Source organism: Melitaea cinxia, chromosome 28 (genome assembly GCF_905220565.1).
Source record: "Melitaea cinxia chromosome 28, ilMelCinx1.1, whole genome shotgun sequence".
In the NCBI taxonomy this organism is placed as follows: domain Eukaryota; kingdom Metazoa; phylum Arthropoda; class Insecta; order Lepidoptera; family Nymphalidae; genus Melitaea; species Melitaea cinxia.
Genome location: NC_059421.1, coordinates 1,056,568 through 1,073,691, shown reverse-complemented (window position 1 = coordinate 1,073,691; position 17,124 = coordinate 1,056,568). Strand labels below are relative to the sequence as shown.

General features: G+C 32.7%; 1 protein-coding gene and 1 long non-coding RNA gene across 2 annotated transcripts in view; one reads left to right on the top strand and one right to left on the bottom strand.

Annotated features, from left to right (window-relative positions):
• The window catches only part of LOC123667607 (pro-resilin-like), a 45,886-nt gene that overhangs the window by 7,645 nt on the left and 21,117 nt on the right, over positions 1-17,124 (top strand). Inside the window, exon 2 of the mRNA XM_045601480.1 lies at positions 6,374-6,400. Coding sequence (XP_045457436.1) covers positions 6,386-6,400 — 15 coding nt within the window. The 5' untranslated portion in view covers positions 6,374-6,385. The remainder of the gene's footprint in view (positions 1-6,373; positions 6,401-17,124) is intronic.
• On the bottom strand, positions 3,220-15,257 carry LOC123667614. Its single transcript, XR_006745461.1, has 3 exons — positions 15,165-15,257; positions 9,701-9,705; positions 3,220-3,231 (listed from the first exon to the last, which is right to left on the bottom strand). It is a non-coding gene; the product is annotated as an uncharacterized LOC123667614 (long non-coding RNA).

The window sequence follows — 17,124 nt, the reverse complement described above, 5'->3', positions numbered from 1 at the left end:
GCGGTCATGGTTATCACTTCCCAGTCACACGCTTGACGATCCGTCTTCATTCCTCCCTGACAGCTGCTTTTCGGGAGCACACATGCAATGGAGTCTACTGCAGCCTTTACTTGGTCCGTCCATCTCATAGGCGATCTGCCGCGAGGTCTGGTTCCTTCTACTTTTCTTCGGATGACTAAACGTTCGATGGAGACGGTCGGTTGTCAAGTCTAATCACGTGACCAAAGAAAGTGAGAATTCAAGCCTGTACGATGGGAGATAGACGCTGCTTGATGCCGAGTTCTTCTAAAATAAGGACATAGGAACTAGGAATAGTACATATATGCTTATATGGCAGACGTTGTCCTATCTTGCGAATCGTCAAACGCTAGAATATAAATAATCGTTATGTTTCCAATTTCCTAAGTAATTTTAATTTATTATCCGATCATAACCTTATACAAAGAAGTATAAAGCTTATAAAAATCTGCCGAATCGATTCAGCAGTTTTCGTTTAGCAAACATAATTATTTAGCGACCCTTTTTTATTTATATAGTACTGTAGATTACGTGTGTATTTCAAAGCTAGCAGTTGGATGGTTATCCCGCCATCGGACGGCTTTTTAAGTTCCAATGTGGTAGCGGAACTGAAATAACACACGCCGAAGACGGGCAGCAGCGTCTTCGGTGCGACAAAGCCAGCCTAACTATGGGCAAAACACATGAGTTCACGTTGTTTTGGCGTGAACTTGTGGAGGCCTATGTCCAGCAGTGGACTGTATAGGCTGTAATGATGATAATGATGTAGTATACGTATGCGAAATCCACATCGCTATACCATATCTACTAATACACTGGAATGGAATGTTATTACTCGTTAAACTCTCCGTACACGCAGACATAATCACATCAGAATGCGTATACTCATTTGAACTTGCAGCACACCCGCACATTCAGTGCGTAGTATTAACATTTTATGTAGATGTGTGTTCTTAATGCTTTTATGCTGCATTTATTTTTATTTTTGTAATAAACATTTTTTTTTTGTTTGCAATCACTGTACGATGCGAAAGGCGAATCCCCTTTCTGACCCACTATCAATGTCCGTGACGATACCCAAATACACACACACAGACATACATTAAAGACTTTTTAAATATACACGTAATCACATAACAAGGCATATACTTATCAGATTTTTTTTAGGTATATATAATAAGTGTGTAGGCATTTTTACAATATTCAAAAACGAGTGTGCGTTAGACTACACGACTAAAAAAAATGCAACTCTCTCTTTCTGTCTTTACTGACTTATATCTGTTGTTTCCCTCTCAAGTTCGTCACACTTTTAGTAACGCATTCACCAGCTTATTCCCCAAGTCAAGTGTGCGTAAAGAAGCTTTACTTCAACAAAGTTGGATGTACCGCAGAACACACACACTCACACATACACACACACAAAATCACACACACATTAGAATGCGTATATACTTATTTGAACTTGCACTATACTCAAACATTCAACGCCTAGCATACGTAGGCCAACCAACGCTAAAACATTCCGCATATGGCCTTACTTGGTACAATGCACCTGTCAGCAGTCTGGCGGTCGTCGATTCGTTGAGATGATAATTTGATTGACTTATTAAATAACAATTGGATTATTATATTACTCTGTGGTTATTTTAAGGTTAACTATTATGTTTGCTTTAATAAGTCGGTAAGAGAAGGTTATCTGTACATTTTTTTTGTTTGTAATTCAAATAAAGAGGTTTTATATAATTGTTTTTAACTTCGTTTGCCTGTTTCTTTTTTTTTGCTTAACTTTTAAAATATTGGACCGTAAAAATTGTATCCGAATTTGTGCTTAGGGCTTAGCTCATTTTAACGTCATAGTTTTAAAAATGTATTGTTTACCTGTCCGTTTGTTTTGTTAATCTACTATAGTGTTATATTGAGTTTGACGATTCAAATTCGGACACTAGTGGATAGCTATTTTTAGGTTTAAATCAGGTTATTTAGAAAAATTATTTGAGTTCCGGTTGTACACCTGATAGCGATCGTTACTCATAGTAGGGAATATATCCGCCAACCCGCATTGGAGCACGTGGTCGATTAAACTCTGAGCTGCACTTCTTTACACGTGCCCAGCAGTGGGATATTACAGGCTGAAGCGAGCGAGCGAGGAAAGGAATATCTAAATTAAAAATCTAATTTTTACGTTAAGGAGGAAAAAATCCCATCGAAACTTACCTTTACAATACACAGGGCCGGTTTCAGCAGGAAGTAGAATAAGCAATTAGATTTCACCTGTATTAGGCCACCTGTTTTACCACAATTAATAATCAAAGTTACTTTTAGATTCGATTTGCGGTAAAAAAAATAATAAACCATAAACTTTTATCTATTGGATACCGTTCTATCAAATAGCGATATGAAGGACTGGTAAAACAGGCCCTTATTAGGGTTAAAAGTAAAATAAAAATCTATATAAAATATATATCTGCCAGTTATAAGGTTATATCGGGTCTAGACTGTAAATCAATAAAATTTTATTCACTTAAGCGATCCGCCTGACAAGATTTTACGTCACGATTTTGACATATTCACTCTTAATTATCATATTACTAGGTAGACCTCGCGGTTTCACCGGGATTCCGTTATTATCATAATACTAGGTTTTACCGTGGTTCCATTTTCATTTTTACCCGACTTCAAAAAACCAAGAGGTTACTCAATTCAACCGTATATATATTTAAGTGATATATATTTCATAGATAGCCCAAGCGTGGTACCATGATAAGGAAACCAGGTTCTGATGATGGAATCGCAGAAAAATCGAGGGAAATCATCGCAAACCGTAGTGACGACTAGTGCGTTTGTAAATTTTTTTCGTCTACTTACGTTGTAATTACTTGTCGATGTAATTGAAGTCGGTTTTTTTCGTTTGCGAGCAAACACAATTATTTAAGATTGATCGCAAAACATATTACAACAAGCATATAATAGACAAAATAAATAATTATGTTTGTTATCCAATAAAAAAAACTTCTACTAACTACTTCGATTATATCAAAAATTAATAAAATGACAACATCATCGACTTAGTAGTCGGAAAAATAGTCAATTAAATACACACTACCAGGGATAGCTCAAAATTTATTCGGCATATGTAGTTTAAATTTAAGTGGGGCCACACAAGCACTACCTTTCGAATAAATAAAAGAATCAGCAAAGTCATTTTTTTAAAGTCTTTATTTATTTATAGAGGGGTTTATTCATAAACTGAATATGTTACCCTCATAGGGGCTTATATTAAACTTATCTACGCTTTACTACTAGTTTGTACAAGTTACACATTATTACAGCCTCTGCCGTTAAAAAGTTACAAATTAAAAAAATGTACAGTCAAATTAAGAACCGCCATCTTTTTTTGAGTCGATTCATTCAAAACAAAAAGTAAATGGTCATGACTGTCTGTCTACTTTAAACAATATTTTAAAAAACCTCGAATTATTATTATTATAATTGATTTTATTGGATTCTTAAAATTGATTTGTATTTTAATTGTTAAAATTTAATATTATTTTATATAAAGAAATTCTGTGGGATTATTATAATAATATTTCTTGTAATCAACTAAACTATATAATCACGCCTCGTTCCCGTAGGGGTAGGCAGAGACCACTTCTTTAAACTTGCTACGATCCTTACATACTTCTTTCGCTTCGTCCACTTCCATTATTTCCTTCATACACGCTTTTCGGTTTAGGATACTCTTGACTTGGCCTTTTTTGAAGACGTCCCTTATTTTGGTCTCGGAACCTTCGCCTAGGTCTACACCTTCCAACCCTTCCATCCACACTCGCCTTATACACTTTTTTCGTCAATCGTTCTTCACTCATTCTCTCGACATGACCAAACCATCTGACATACATTTCTATATTTTTGTCACTACATTCAGACCACAACGTTTAAATAATTATGTTAGATGTAAGTTTTTTACGCATTCAATAAATAAATAAAATATTAAACTTTATCAAGAATTTCTCAAATGAGTTATGATTATAGTAATTTACAAGTAATAATAAATATGCGATATTACCGAGGAGATTTAATGGAGATTAAAATTACTATCCACGATATATAATTAAAATAAATACATTAGATGTTTCAAAAGACTTATTTCGCAATTGTAATTGCACAGATAATGTAACCTTAAAACGACTAAATCAATAAAAAAATAATCGTTGAAGGTTGGAGGGAGGAAGGTTGAAGTAGGTATGTATGCGCATAACTACCGATGAATCAATTGATTAACCCTGTAACATACTGGCCATAGGATAATTTTTAAAAATGTATATCTGCAAATCAAATTTCTATTTCAAATAGAGAATACGCGAAGGATGTGATCTGTACGATTGAGATCACAATCTTCATTGAATTTTTAAGAAACAAAAAATGTACATACTAATAAATTAAAACTTTACTAAGAATTCTACTGACATTGAATGTAGTCTGTTAAAGATTACAAACTTCGTTAAATTTTTGAGATGAAAAGAAGCAGTATTTTATTTATTTTTATTTAATCTTTAATTAATAAAAACATGAAATAGGACATATGTTATGTATAACTAACGACGCCATATCTGTTATCTGTCATTGAAAATTGGCGCGTAAAAAATATATAAATTTTTTTATCTATAGACTTCGCCAAAAATAATTACTTAAGCAACGTTATATCCAATTTATATATTTAATAATAGTATACAAATATGTTTATATAATTTATTAAAATAAATCATAATAAATATTATTCCTAATTGATTTTAATTTGAATTTTTTATTTATGGCAACACAGATCTCTTTGTAACAGCCATTAATTATATTTTTTAATTAATTGGCAATAAAACTATCATCTTTAACGAATAAATTATAGTTATTTTTTGTCTATATATTAAAATTTCGTAAGTCTTAGACATTCGCAACGTAATAGTGATCTATTAAAGAACGAAATTGCCTACCTTCTGTTCATGGATTTGTTTGTAAATTTTATATTAGTACAAGAAAATATTTCGATCTTATTGTATAAACCAATTGTGTATATATATTTTTTAATTATTTAACTGATAATATTTTAATTAGAATTAACTACAACTATGACTTGAGTACTTGCGTTTTAATATGTACGATTTTATTTTTGTGTTACCCACACATTAGGAATTCTAAACATTTTTGAATATCATATCAAAAATTGACCGCTCCAGCGGGGTTCGAACCCGCGTTTTGTTCTATGGATTGTTTGTGTTTCACTTACTTTTGCGGGTTCGATCCCCGCCGCATAACAAACATTTGTATTGGCGATATTTTATTTATTAATTATTGCGTATTGTATTTTTAACAAGTTTACATAAGCTTAAAGTATGTTTAACAATTTATTTGAAATGGAAAATAAATTAATTTATTATCAACACAAAGCTTAATAATTTGTTGGAAATATGCTTAGATTATCTTTAAATTAAATTTATTACACTTTAATACACAATTAGACTCCCTCGGATAGAGAATGGCTGTTTTTCAAAGCTCTCCGTACTTATCTCAAAAGCTCACATCTTCAAAATCATTTTCGACGTCGATAGGTAAATGATAATATGTACTAATATTATAAAGCTGAAAAGTTTGTTTGTTTATACGCGCCAATCTCAGGAACTACTCCTTCGAATTGAAAAAGTTTTTTTGTATTAGATAGCCTATTTACCGAGGCTACACTTACGTACGCTATTTTTTCTCAAATTAACGAATGTGAAACCGCTGGTACAGCTAGTACAAACACATATATGTATGTAACTATGTATGTTAGCTTTTACCCGCGACTTCGCTAGCATCGGTTTTTTTATTTTTTATTTTTTTTTAATAAAAGGCATCTATATCACTTCTAATACTTCCAAGAATGTGTGTACAAAGTTTCATGATTTCATAACAAACAAACTTACATTCTCATTTATATTTTTTTTTTATATCACTAGGTCGGCAAACAAGCGTACGGCTCACTTGATGGTAACCGATTACCGTAGCTTATAGACGCCTGCAACACTAGAAGCATCGCAAGCGCGTTGCCGACCCAATCTCCCCCCCCCCCCCCAGGAGCTCTGGTCACCTTACTCACCAACGGGAACACAATACTGCTTGAAAACAGCATTATTTAGCTGTGATCTTCTGTAAGGTCGAGGTACTACCCCAGTCGGGCTGCTACAGACTTTGTGCAGGAAATTCCTGCTGTGCTCTTCCTCAGTTGATGTGCTCTACCTCAGTTAGCCTAGTTTATAATATTAGTAGGGATAGGGATGCGTTATGTATTATTGTTTTCAAATATTTTTTCTTTCTATATTTGCAGATTCAGTTCAAGATGTGCGCAAAAAAGGTAAATATAAACACATTTTGCTATGACCATCCGTTACAAATAACTGTTGAATAAGTTTCATTATTTACGAGACTAGAAAGGAAGTTTACAACATGAAGATTCAAAGGATGAATACGCATACATACATACATACATACAAATGTCCATACATAAATAATCACGATAGTATAATATACAAGCATAAATGTAAAATATATACTGATATAAAATATAAATATATTTAATTTAAATTTTTAATGCCGTGTGGCCGAGTAGAATAGCACCACCCCCTTTCTTCCCATGGGGGTCGTAAAAGGTGACCTATGGATAAACCTGGCTCAAAATCATCAGGGTCCTGGAGAAGTAAAACTTTATTTAAAACCCGGAATAGGGTCTCCGTCAAACATTCGTGGCATAGCTCTAAGATGCGAAAGAATCCTGCAGCCGAACTGGCTCCACACGTATCGACTCGTCGTTCCTGTGGGCCTAGCCAGTGAGGTCGAGATTGTGGCGTAGAGCTTAGGCAACTCTGCGTTTTCCTGAAGAGTGACCTAGGCGACACAGTCTTTCTGACACTATCTAAATCGTCTGCAATAGACGGACTAAGGCCATAGATAATGATATATTTAAATTCTGAATTTTATTTATATTCTTCTAATTCGGTCAATTTATCAAAGGAGTTTCTCCCCCGTTTTATATCATGTGTTCAAAACAATTTCATAACGTCTGGCGATGATTTCGTTGCAACTCACAAGTTTTTTGCTTATCATAGAACTTTTGCAAGCTTTAACAAGCAGGTACAGTATGATAGAACATTAGCTAGACTAATGTGGAGCTGACTTGTTTTGTTATTTATTTAAGTTTAATATTTTTAAATACTTGGTTTAGTGTAATTGTCAAAGAAGTATTTAATGTTTAATTTTATTTAATGATATCAAAGGCTACACGAAAAGAGAAGTGACCAATTATGTGCAGTCATTCGTTATTTAAAGTCATTAGGAAGTTGTGCGCGTACATACATTTTAAAAAAGGCATTCATAGATTATAGAAGATAGTAAAAAATGTTTCATTGCACACATATAAAAAGTATAAATAAAATAAGAAATAAATGAAAAAGATTAGCTTATTAACAAATTCTTCGTATGTTAGTTTTTTTTTTGATACTTTTCCTGTAATATCTATAATTATATATCATATACTTATTATCATACTTATTGTCATATTATTATTAACAATTTAATAAAATAAAATATAGTTAAGAATGATAATTTATTATTAAAATAAATTCAAGAAACTTGCACTTCTCCAAGATATATATACTATATATTATTATTATCTATACTAATATTATAAAAGTGAAAAGGTTTATAATATTAAAGTTTTTCAATTATTACAACTGAGGTAGGCAAAGCAAGAAAAATCTTGGTCAAAATATGGAGCAGTCCGACCGGGGAAGTACCTCGACCTTACAGAAGATCACAGCTAAATAATACTGCTTTCAAGAAGTGTTGTGTTCCTGTGGTGAGTAAGGTGACCAGAGCACCTGGCAGGATTGGGGGTAGGATTGGCAACACGCTTTACTATCTTCTGGTGTTGCAGGCGTTTATAAACTACAGTAATTGTGGGCCGAACGCTTGTTTGCCGACCTAATTGTATAAAAAAAAGTTTGAATGTTTGTTTGATTGATTGAACGCGCTAATCTGAGAGACTGCTGGATTAAATTTAAAAATTACTTTTATATAGCATAGGTCTTTTACCGAACAAGGCATAGGCTATTTTTCCATCAAATTAACGCATGTAAAACCGCGGGGCACGGCTAGTATATAAATAAATTAATAAAATTAATCTTCGAGTAATCTTTCCCATAATAATGTAGCTGATTCAAAGTTTTCAAGTAATCTGAGTGTCGTCACATACATTACATATTGCACGATGCAAATCGAGGCGATGTTATAGTGTTGAGTGTTTATCGATATCGATAATTTTATATCGTAAATTAATTTTCCGATACTATTCAAAAATTTTGATTCTTTTTGATAATGTCTTAATATTAAGCAGATTAATTATTTATTTAACTTATATAAACATAAATGTGTAACATACACGGTCACCAACCCGCCTGCCCAGCGCGGTGACAATGGGCAAACACATATTTGTGTTTGCTCACAAACGAAAAAAAACCGACACATTACATACACTTTTTTTTAGTATTAAAACCATCTGTGGGCTTTAAGGAACACACAAAATAATTGTGTTTTCTCGCAAACGAAAAAAAAACCGACTTCAATTTCATCGACGAGTAATACAAAGTAGAGAAAAAGTCAAAATCGGTACACCCAGTAAAAAGTTATTGCGGATTTTCGAGAGTTTCCCTCGATTTCTCTGGGATCCCATCATCAGATCCTGGTTTCCTTATCATGGTACCAAACAAAGGACATCCCCTTTCCAACAAAAAAAAGAATTGTCAAAATCGGTACATCCAGTAGAAAGTTATGCGGTATAATACAACGTAGGTCGACAAAAAAAGCGTCAAATAAAAATGCATTATTAGATATAACTCGAAAAGTAGTTGTTAGATCTCAAATAAATTTAAATGGGACCAATTGACACACACCACCTTTCGACTAAAAAAAATTGTCGAAATCGGTCCACCCGGTCAAAAGTTCTGAGGTAACATACATAAAAAGTAAAAAAATAAATAAAAAAAAAATACAGTCGAATTGAGAACCTCCTCCTTTATTGGAAGTCGATTAATGAGTTCACTCCACTTTTGGCGCGAACTTGTGGAGGCCTATGTCCAGCAGTGGAATGTAATAAGCTGAAATGATGAATGATAAACATACACATGCATCTGAAGTCTTTTAAGCAAAGTAAGCAATTTAATATCTATGTTTAGGGTAACTTTTGTTTTTTTTTTGTTTTTTTTTATTTTATTAAATGTACATATAAACAATACGTATTTACAAAAATATAAATTACCAGCAGGCTCCAGGCGGGAATGAAAAAAAATAAATAAATTTCTGGTCCCTAAGACAGGGTCACTACAAACTGTACCAACAACGTACCTAAATGACTATGGCTGGCCTATAACACAAGTATTAAGTTGCTTATACGGAAACAATTACATACAGGTGATTACATAATCATTTTACGAGTGGTATATCGAATAACAATCGACTCGGAATCGATCAGTCGATTACTGTTGATTTATATCAATGTCTACCGTTCAATGTTATTAATTATTATTTATAATTGATGTTCGTAGAAAGTTGATCTTTCGATTAATTGCTTTGCAAATCAATTTTTTGTAACGCAATTTACAAAAACTAAATTGTCTATATTATTTATATCTGCCTACCCGCATTGGAGCAGTGTGGTGGATTAAGCTCTGATCCTTCTCCTATATGGAGACAGAGGCCCAGCAGTGGGATATTACAGGCTGAAGCGTAAACTATCTGTCGTCTATCGTCGTCTATATTGATGAGATTTACATATATTTTTTTCATCTACACGTATTTTTTTACAATTGTTATCTAATTACTATCTATTATTATACTTCTTAACGACAGCTCTGTTACGTGTACCGCGCCGGTTGTCTGTTTTTGTAGATCTCCTCACTGTGCCTCGGAGAGCACGTTACGCCGTCGCTCCCGGTTGGAATCATAGATACCTTATAGCGATCGTTACTCATAGTAGGGAACATATTAAGCTTCTATCCTTCTCCAACATAGATAAACAGAACAATACTCAGCATTGGTATATTACAGGCTGGATCAAAATCAAATTCAAAAAATATTTTATATTTTTTGTCGATGTGACACAAGAATAATAAACACATCACTATAACAGGCAATAATGATAATTCGTTCTAAACTACACTAACAAATAACGTGCTAAGGTTTCAAGAGACGCAATATTATTATTTCAAGTACTTTAGCCTTCCGCTTACGGATTCGCCCGCGCGTATGCTATTTTGTCTGTTCCGTTATCTACTTATCTCTCGTCAAAATATAGCCTGTGGCATTTTTATAACGTAGCATTCTACTGGTAAATGAACTTTTAAAACGACTACAGATGTTTTTGATTTTGTATATTATTTATTTATCTAACACCAACAAGAACAATAATGACTTAAATACAGCTCAAAAACAATTCCAAAATAATTGAAAAGAGCCTCAAATAACTGACCGTGAATTGAATTGATTAGAATGAATAAATAATTTATAACATTATTTGATAACAAGATTAAATTAATATTACCGGATTAATTACGATTATTCTAAAAAAAAAAAAATAAAAAAAAAAATACTTAAAGTGTAGGTAAAAATTGAAACCCTATTTTAATTCTTGTTACATATATTTATATCCTTATTATACGTGATTATACGTGAAGCAAAAACTTTATACTACTTTTTACGAAAATAGCACAGACGCAAGCAATAGCACACTTATAGTTTATATAGAGAATGAGTGCAGAATGCTAATATTATTTTTAAAATATGCGTAAAAGGCCAGGTCAAGAGTACCCTAAACCGAAGAGCATGTATGAAGGGAATAATGAAAGTGGACGAAGCGAAAGAAGTATGTAAGGATCGTAGCAACTGGAAGAAGTGGTCTCTGCCCACCCCTACGGGAAAGAGGCGTGATTATATGTATGTATATAAAAATACATTAAATCAATTTAAAAAATATTACACATACTACCATGTATTTAATACACACGCGCATATACTCATTTGTTTATTATTGCAGAAGTAGTCTTTGACAACAGATCCTTAATAATGTTTTGTAATTAATTAAGGTCGAAATTCGAATACTGGGTGATCACTAGTTTACATAAAATCGTAAATATATATGTTTTACTTTATATTAAACTAGCTGTGCCCGCCGCGACTTCGTCCGCTCGAATTCAACTAAGTTATTGTTCAGTTCGCAGAGTTATAAAATTAATAAATTTCTAAAATAAAAGTAGCCTAAGTTACTCCTTACTACGTCAGCTATCTGCCAGGAAATTTCCCATCAAAATCAGTCAATCCAATTCAGAGATTAGCCGGAACAAACAGGCAGACAGACAGACAGACAGGCAAAAAATGTAAAAAATATATTTTGGTATATGTACCGTGTATATGCATTTAGTAAAAAGCGGTTATTTTATTATTACAAACAGACACTTCAATTTTATTTATTTGTATAGATAACACATACAATATGTTGAAATTATTTTACATTAAGACACTTGTTTTATTAAAAAGGAACCGTTACATTCCTATATGAACTCATAAAATGTTAATAAAAAACACGAACCAAAAAAGTTAATTAATAAATCTGTATTAATCTGTATTAATTAAATATCTATTTAAGCAACTTTATTTACTTAAACATTATCTCATTTATTTATTTTTTATGTAAGTGATATATCCACAGGCTTATAATGCCCATGCTTTTGTTATTCCGCTTTTTAACATACATCGGTACTTCACTGCAACTTTAGAAAACTTAAGAACTAGCCTTAGAATCTCTAAAAATCAATGCGAGTCCACTGACCAAGACTATTCTACATATTGTTTTTTTTATGGTTATTATTTTTATTATATTTACACTTACCTCATTTAAAATTTTAATATATATTTTAACAATTATTTGTACTAATCGCTTCTCGCGGTCACTCGTGTTATTTCTGATCCCGTGGGATGTCAGAATTACTTACTTATTTATTCTCATTCTACACCGAAAAACAGACACAGAAAAGATACAGAATAAGATTTAGAAAGGCGATCTTATCTTCCAGATAACCTTTGGGAATAGGAAGCGATATAGTAGCAGCAGTTAGTAATGTGCATATAAAAAAAATGTTTTTTTTATACATCTAGATCAGCAAAGTCTAATCCGATGGTAAGTGATTACATTTTTATTAATATTGTTTCAAATGATTGTTATATATAGTAAAATCTATATTAAATAATAATGATTATAATAATAATAATAAAATAGTTTTGTTTTGCTGAAATTATGTGGTTTACATTATCTAGAAGCCCTGCGACTCGTGCTAGGTTAAAAAAGCTGTGTTTACGGGCCACAAATAAAAAGTTTGTTTGTACACGCGAATCCACGGAACCGATTTGTAAAATTACTTTTACATAATACAGCTAGTTCTTTGAGAAACGCCGTAGGCTATTATTCAGTTCAAACCAATAGGCTATCATTATAATATAACTTATTTATGTTCTGCAGAATAGATCTTTTTCGAGCAGTTTTTCCAATCATATAGTCAAAATGTTGCACAGATTTCTACTTAAATAAATATTAGTCAGGAATATTATTAAACATTAAAGAATACAGTAAATCACTGTACTAAAATTGCATAAATATATAAAAGCTTCAAACTAAGCAACCCCCTGTAGGATCAGAATCGGGGGCCCGAGAAATCTAAAACTTATCAATATAAAATATTCAAATATAACACAAACATAAACAGACAAATATGTATTTATGATTGACATTTCAACTTCGCTTATTTTGTTTATTTCTCCATTCGTAATTATACTGTCAACTGTACACGCAATACAAAAATTATACTTGTCATTTTAGTTTGTGAGTATCAAACGCAACGAAACACGATTCGGTCCGACGCGACACGAAAACACCCGAAAACATTAATAGTGAATAGGTACCGGAGACGGACAATTTTTTTTTAAGTAACTGCCGAGAGCCCGAATATAAATTCCGAATAATTAATATATACTTAATTTTTTTAATGTAATTTTTTAAATATGATTTTCTTCCTTTTTTATTTATTTTCCTCTTGTTATTTCAATCTTAATATTAATTAATTTCCTTTCCTTTTGTTTAGTTTGAAGTTATGTTTTTTTTATATGTTGTTGTATTCGCCTAGAATTGGCACACATTTTTAACATTTTTTTATTATTCATTTTTATGTGAGTGTACTGTACTTTCCATTGGTATTTAAAAATAAATAAATATTTTGTAATGTTGCCTTACATGAAACACAGGCTAACACAGCCCCACTAAATCCATACTTTACTTTCTTACTAATTATAATTTCACCTTAGATTTATTTATATTCTGTGACCTTAAAACCTTGTGGACATTGTATTAAGTAGATCCGCCCTTAAAAGGACCGATAAGGACTTGATGTACTTCGTCCCTTCATCTGTACATAACAGATGTTGGCATTTATGGTTATTACGATCCTGAGTCACATTGTAAGCTTTTATAGCCTATAATATTTTAAAGATTTTTTTTAATATTTAGTGAATATGAGATGGGTTGTTAACGTTACAAATTAAATCCTCGATTGAACAGCTTTATTAATATTATAAATTTTTACTGTCAAAAGTTTTTCTTACAAATAATTAAGATTCAAATCATTATATGTATTATTGTAGTGACATATTTAACATAATAACAAAAAAGTGTTACGATCGCGACGACATTTAGATATACAATTAATATATAGACAGATCAGAGATACGGTTATTTTAAAACTAATTATAATTCAGTAAATTGAGTGGGATTGAATGCGTAAATAAGTTTACAATTCTAGCATGCATTTATTTTATTGATTACCATTGCATATTACAGTGTGATGGTTTTAGCCTTCGTTATTCCTATTAATCAAGCTTTATTATTTTATTTTTTTTGAGTTAACTGGGATTTTCATTTAAGGCCCCCGGTACGAAAAAAAAAAGAGGTAGTAAAATCTACCGAACGAATGACTTCGTTACATTTTTATTAACGCCATCTATCGGAACCCAATAGAGTTCATTTATTTACCGTTTCATAAGGTATTAAATCTTTTTCTTAGACTAGTAAGCCTATTTTTTGCGCCTATTTAGACAGTCGATCTGAAGGAGTAAGCTCCAGTCGTGCGTCGGAGCTGACACAGACACAATTGTCAATCGTCAATATTCTTGCATTAGCTGTCGAAACAAACAAACTGTTCAGCGTTAGTAAATTTAGTATTATAATTATACTAGCTGACCCCTCAAACGTTGTTTTGCCATATATGCTATTAACCACCCTTATCTCCCCTACCACCCCTCATAAATTAGGGGGATGAAAAATAGATGCTGTTCGATTCTCAGACCTACCCAATATGCACACAAAATTTCATGAGAATCGGTCAAGCCGTTTCGGAGGAGTTTAACTACAAACTTACTATTAATAAAAAATTATTTAATATAATAATAATACTTAATACATATAATTAATTTAATTAAACGGCATTACAAAGAAGTGTGTGTGTGCAATTCATACTCGGCAGAAGTGAAACTTCTGAAAAGTAGTCAACGAGAGATTTTTTCATCGATAATATAAATTAATACAGTATAACGTATTCTCGTAACGTGTTAACGTATCTCATTGTCTCCTATACATTTATGTGTTTCTTTCATTAACGAGACGCATTTTCGTTTTGTCGAGTTTCAAATCGCGATTTTATAAAAGTTTTACTTACAAAAGTAAAGTCACTAAGATTTTTTATAACCCTACAACTGTCACACTAAATGAACAGAATTATTGTTAAAAAAGTATCCATGAAAAATATTTTATTTAAATCTAATAAGAAAATATATCATGAAGAATAAAGTATAACAAACATACAGTTTCAAATCGTTTTATCCACTGAATTTCTAACATCAAACAGACGCATCAGTTGTCATCCATTAGTGTTACATACACGATGGTTCAAGGTCTCCCCTCGACCCCGCACAGGTTTTGTTGCCATTATATTACTATTAAGGTCAAGTCATGTAATCAATTTTACCTTAACTAATGTAGGACACAACAGTAAATATTCTGCTTAAAATCTCGAGCAGTCCGACTGGGGAAGTACCTCGACCTTACAGAAGATTACAGCTAAATAATCGTGTTCAGTCATCAGTCAGTTCTTTGTATTCCCTTACATGTGCAGATGTACTTGACTGTACGCTGTGATTTCCTTGAAAGAATTAATTACATTAGCCGATAAATACTTTATCCACACACAGTTATTAATATAATTAAATGGAACAAAAAAATTGTTTTATATAATACCCATAAGAAACCCGAATTTTCACAGTAAATCCACAGTGGTATTTTGGACCCGGTAGCGACAGTCTGTGTCACATTATGAGGCGCGCCTCCCGCCAAGTTAACTAAATCTAATAATAATAATAATAATAAACCACTTTATTGCAACTAAAGATAGTATACATAGCAAACCTTAATTCTAGACACATATAGTGCGATGGGCGATCTTATCACTAAATAGCGATTTCTTCCAGATTACCCAACAGGAAAAAGCTAGCAGTGTAACGGGCTTGCGCAAGAGTAATAAAGTTTAATCAAAATACATATATAAATTTCAACAGACATACATACATATATACATATGCAACTAAAATACAATAAATAAATAAATAAATCATATAAGTTTATATATATTTATATACACACATTCATACATATACACACACATACATATATATATATATACAAAACAAACGTATAAATACACATACATAAGCCAATGAATCAACGTACGCGATAGAGAGATGGGTACAAACAGTGAAAATAAGTATGCATAGACATGCTATTTAAGGCATAGTGAGGTAGAGATGCTTTACGCGGTTTTTAAAGACAGAGATAGAAGGAGACTGACGAATTACTGGTGGTAGCGCATTCCACAATTTAACAGCCTTTAACGTAAAAGATTTAGAATACGAACTCGAGTTATGAATTGGCACACTCAATTTGTAGTCGTTTTGAGAGCGAAGGCATAGATGAAGAGAAGGGTTGCCAAGAAAAGAAAATCGTTCTTTGAGGTATAGCGGTGAAGTAGGATAGAAAAGGGTTGTGTAGAGGTCTAATATCATTGTTTTGCTTAACATAAGGAATGAGTCGTGGGTGTCGTAAGAGGCGACTAAGGGATAACAAGGTTCCACAACCGCCTTGAAACTTAAGAAGCTGACCGATGGCGGGATAACCATCCAACTGCTGGCTTTGAAATACACAGGCCGAAGACGGGCAGCAGCGTCTTCGGTGCGACAAAGCCCGTACTGCGGTCACTAACCCGCCTGCCCAGCGTGGTGACTATGGGCAAAACACATGAGTTCACGTTATTTTTGGCGTGAACTTGTGGAGGCCTATGTCCAGCAGTGGACTGTATAGGCTGTTCTCTGTTGTCTGTGTGTTATGATCTAAGCCCTGAAGAAACACTATGTTAACTAAATTTTCTGTACTTTCTGTTAATGAAAAGCCACCGAAATGTTTTAGTATTCCGTTTTTAAGTATTTCTTACGTCTACACTAGCTTACTGAACCTGTAAACTATATTAAAGTGGTTTTAGTTATGTAGAAGCTGTCTAAATACTGTAGCGACATCTATCTCGCGACATACAAAAACAAGAGAAAACTGACGTATCCTACATCGCGCTATCAAAGTTATCAGAGTGATTGAGTGTATATACAAGAACCCGACAACAACCGGGGGGCAGTAGCCCACCAGACACAACACCCGTCTGGTCGGAAGATTCTCCCTTTGCGATGGCGGAAAATACCAACGACAGCTTGAAAGTGCAAATGCATTTGAATTTTCATTACAACTTTTAATTTTCTATCTCAAAGAAAAGATTTCAACGTGCGTACATTTGTGCATGATACCAAAATTAATATATTTTCGCCGTTTACTTAATTGATAAATAAATACGTAAATATATCCATCACATTGCTATTATCTATCTATTC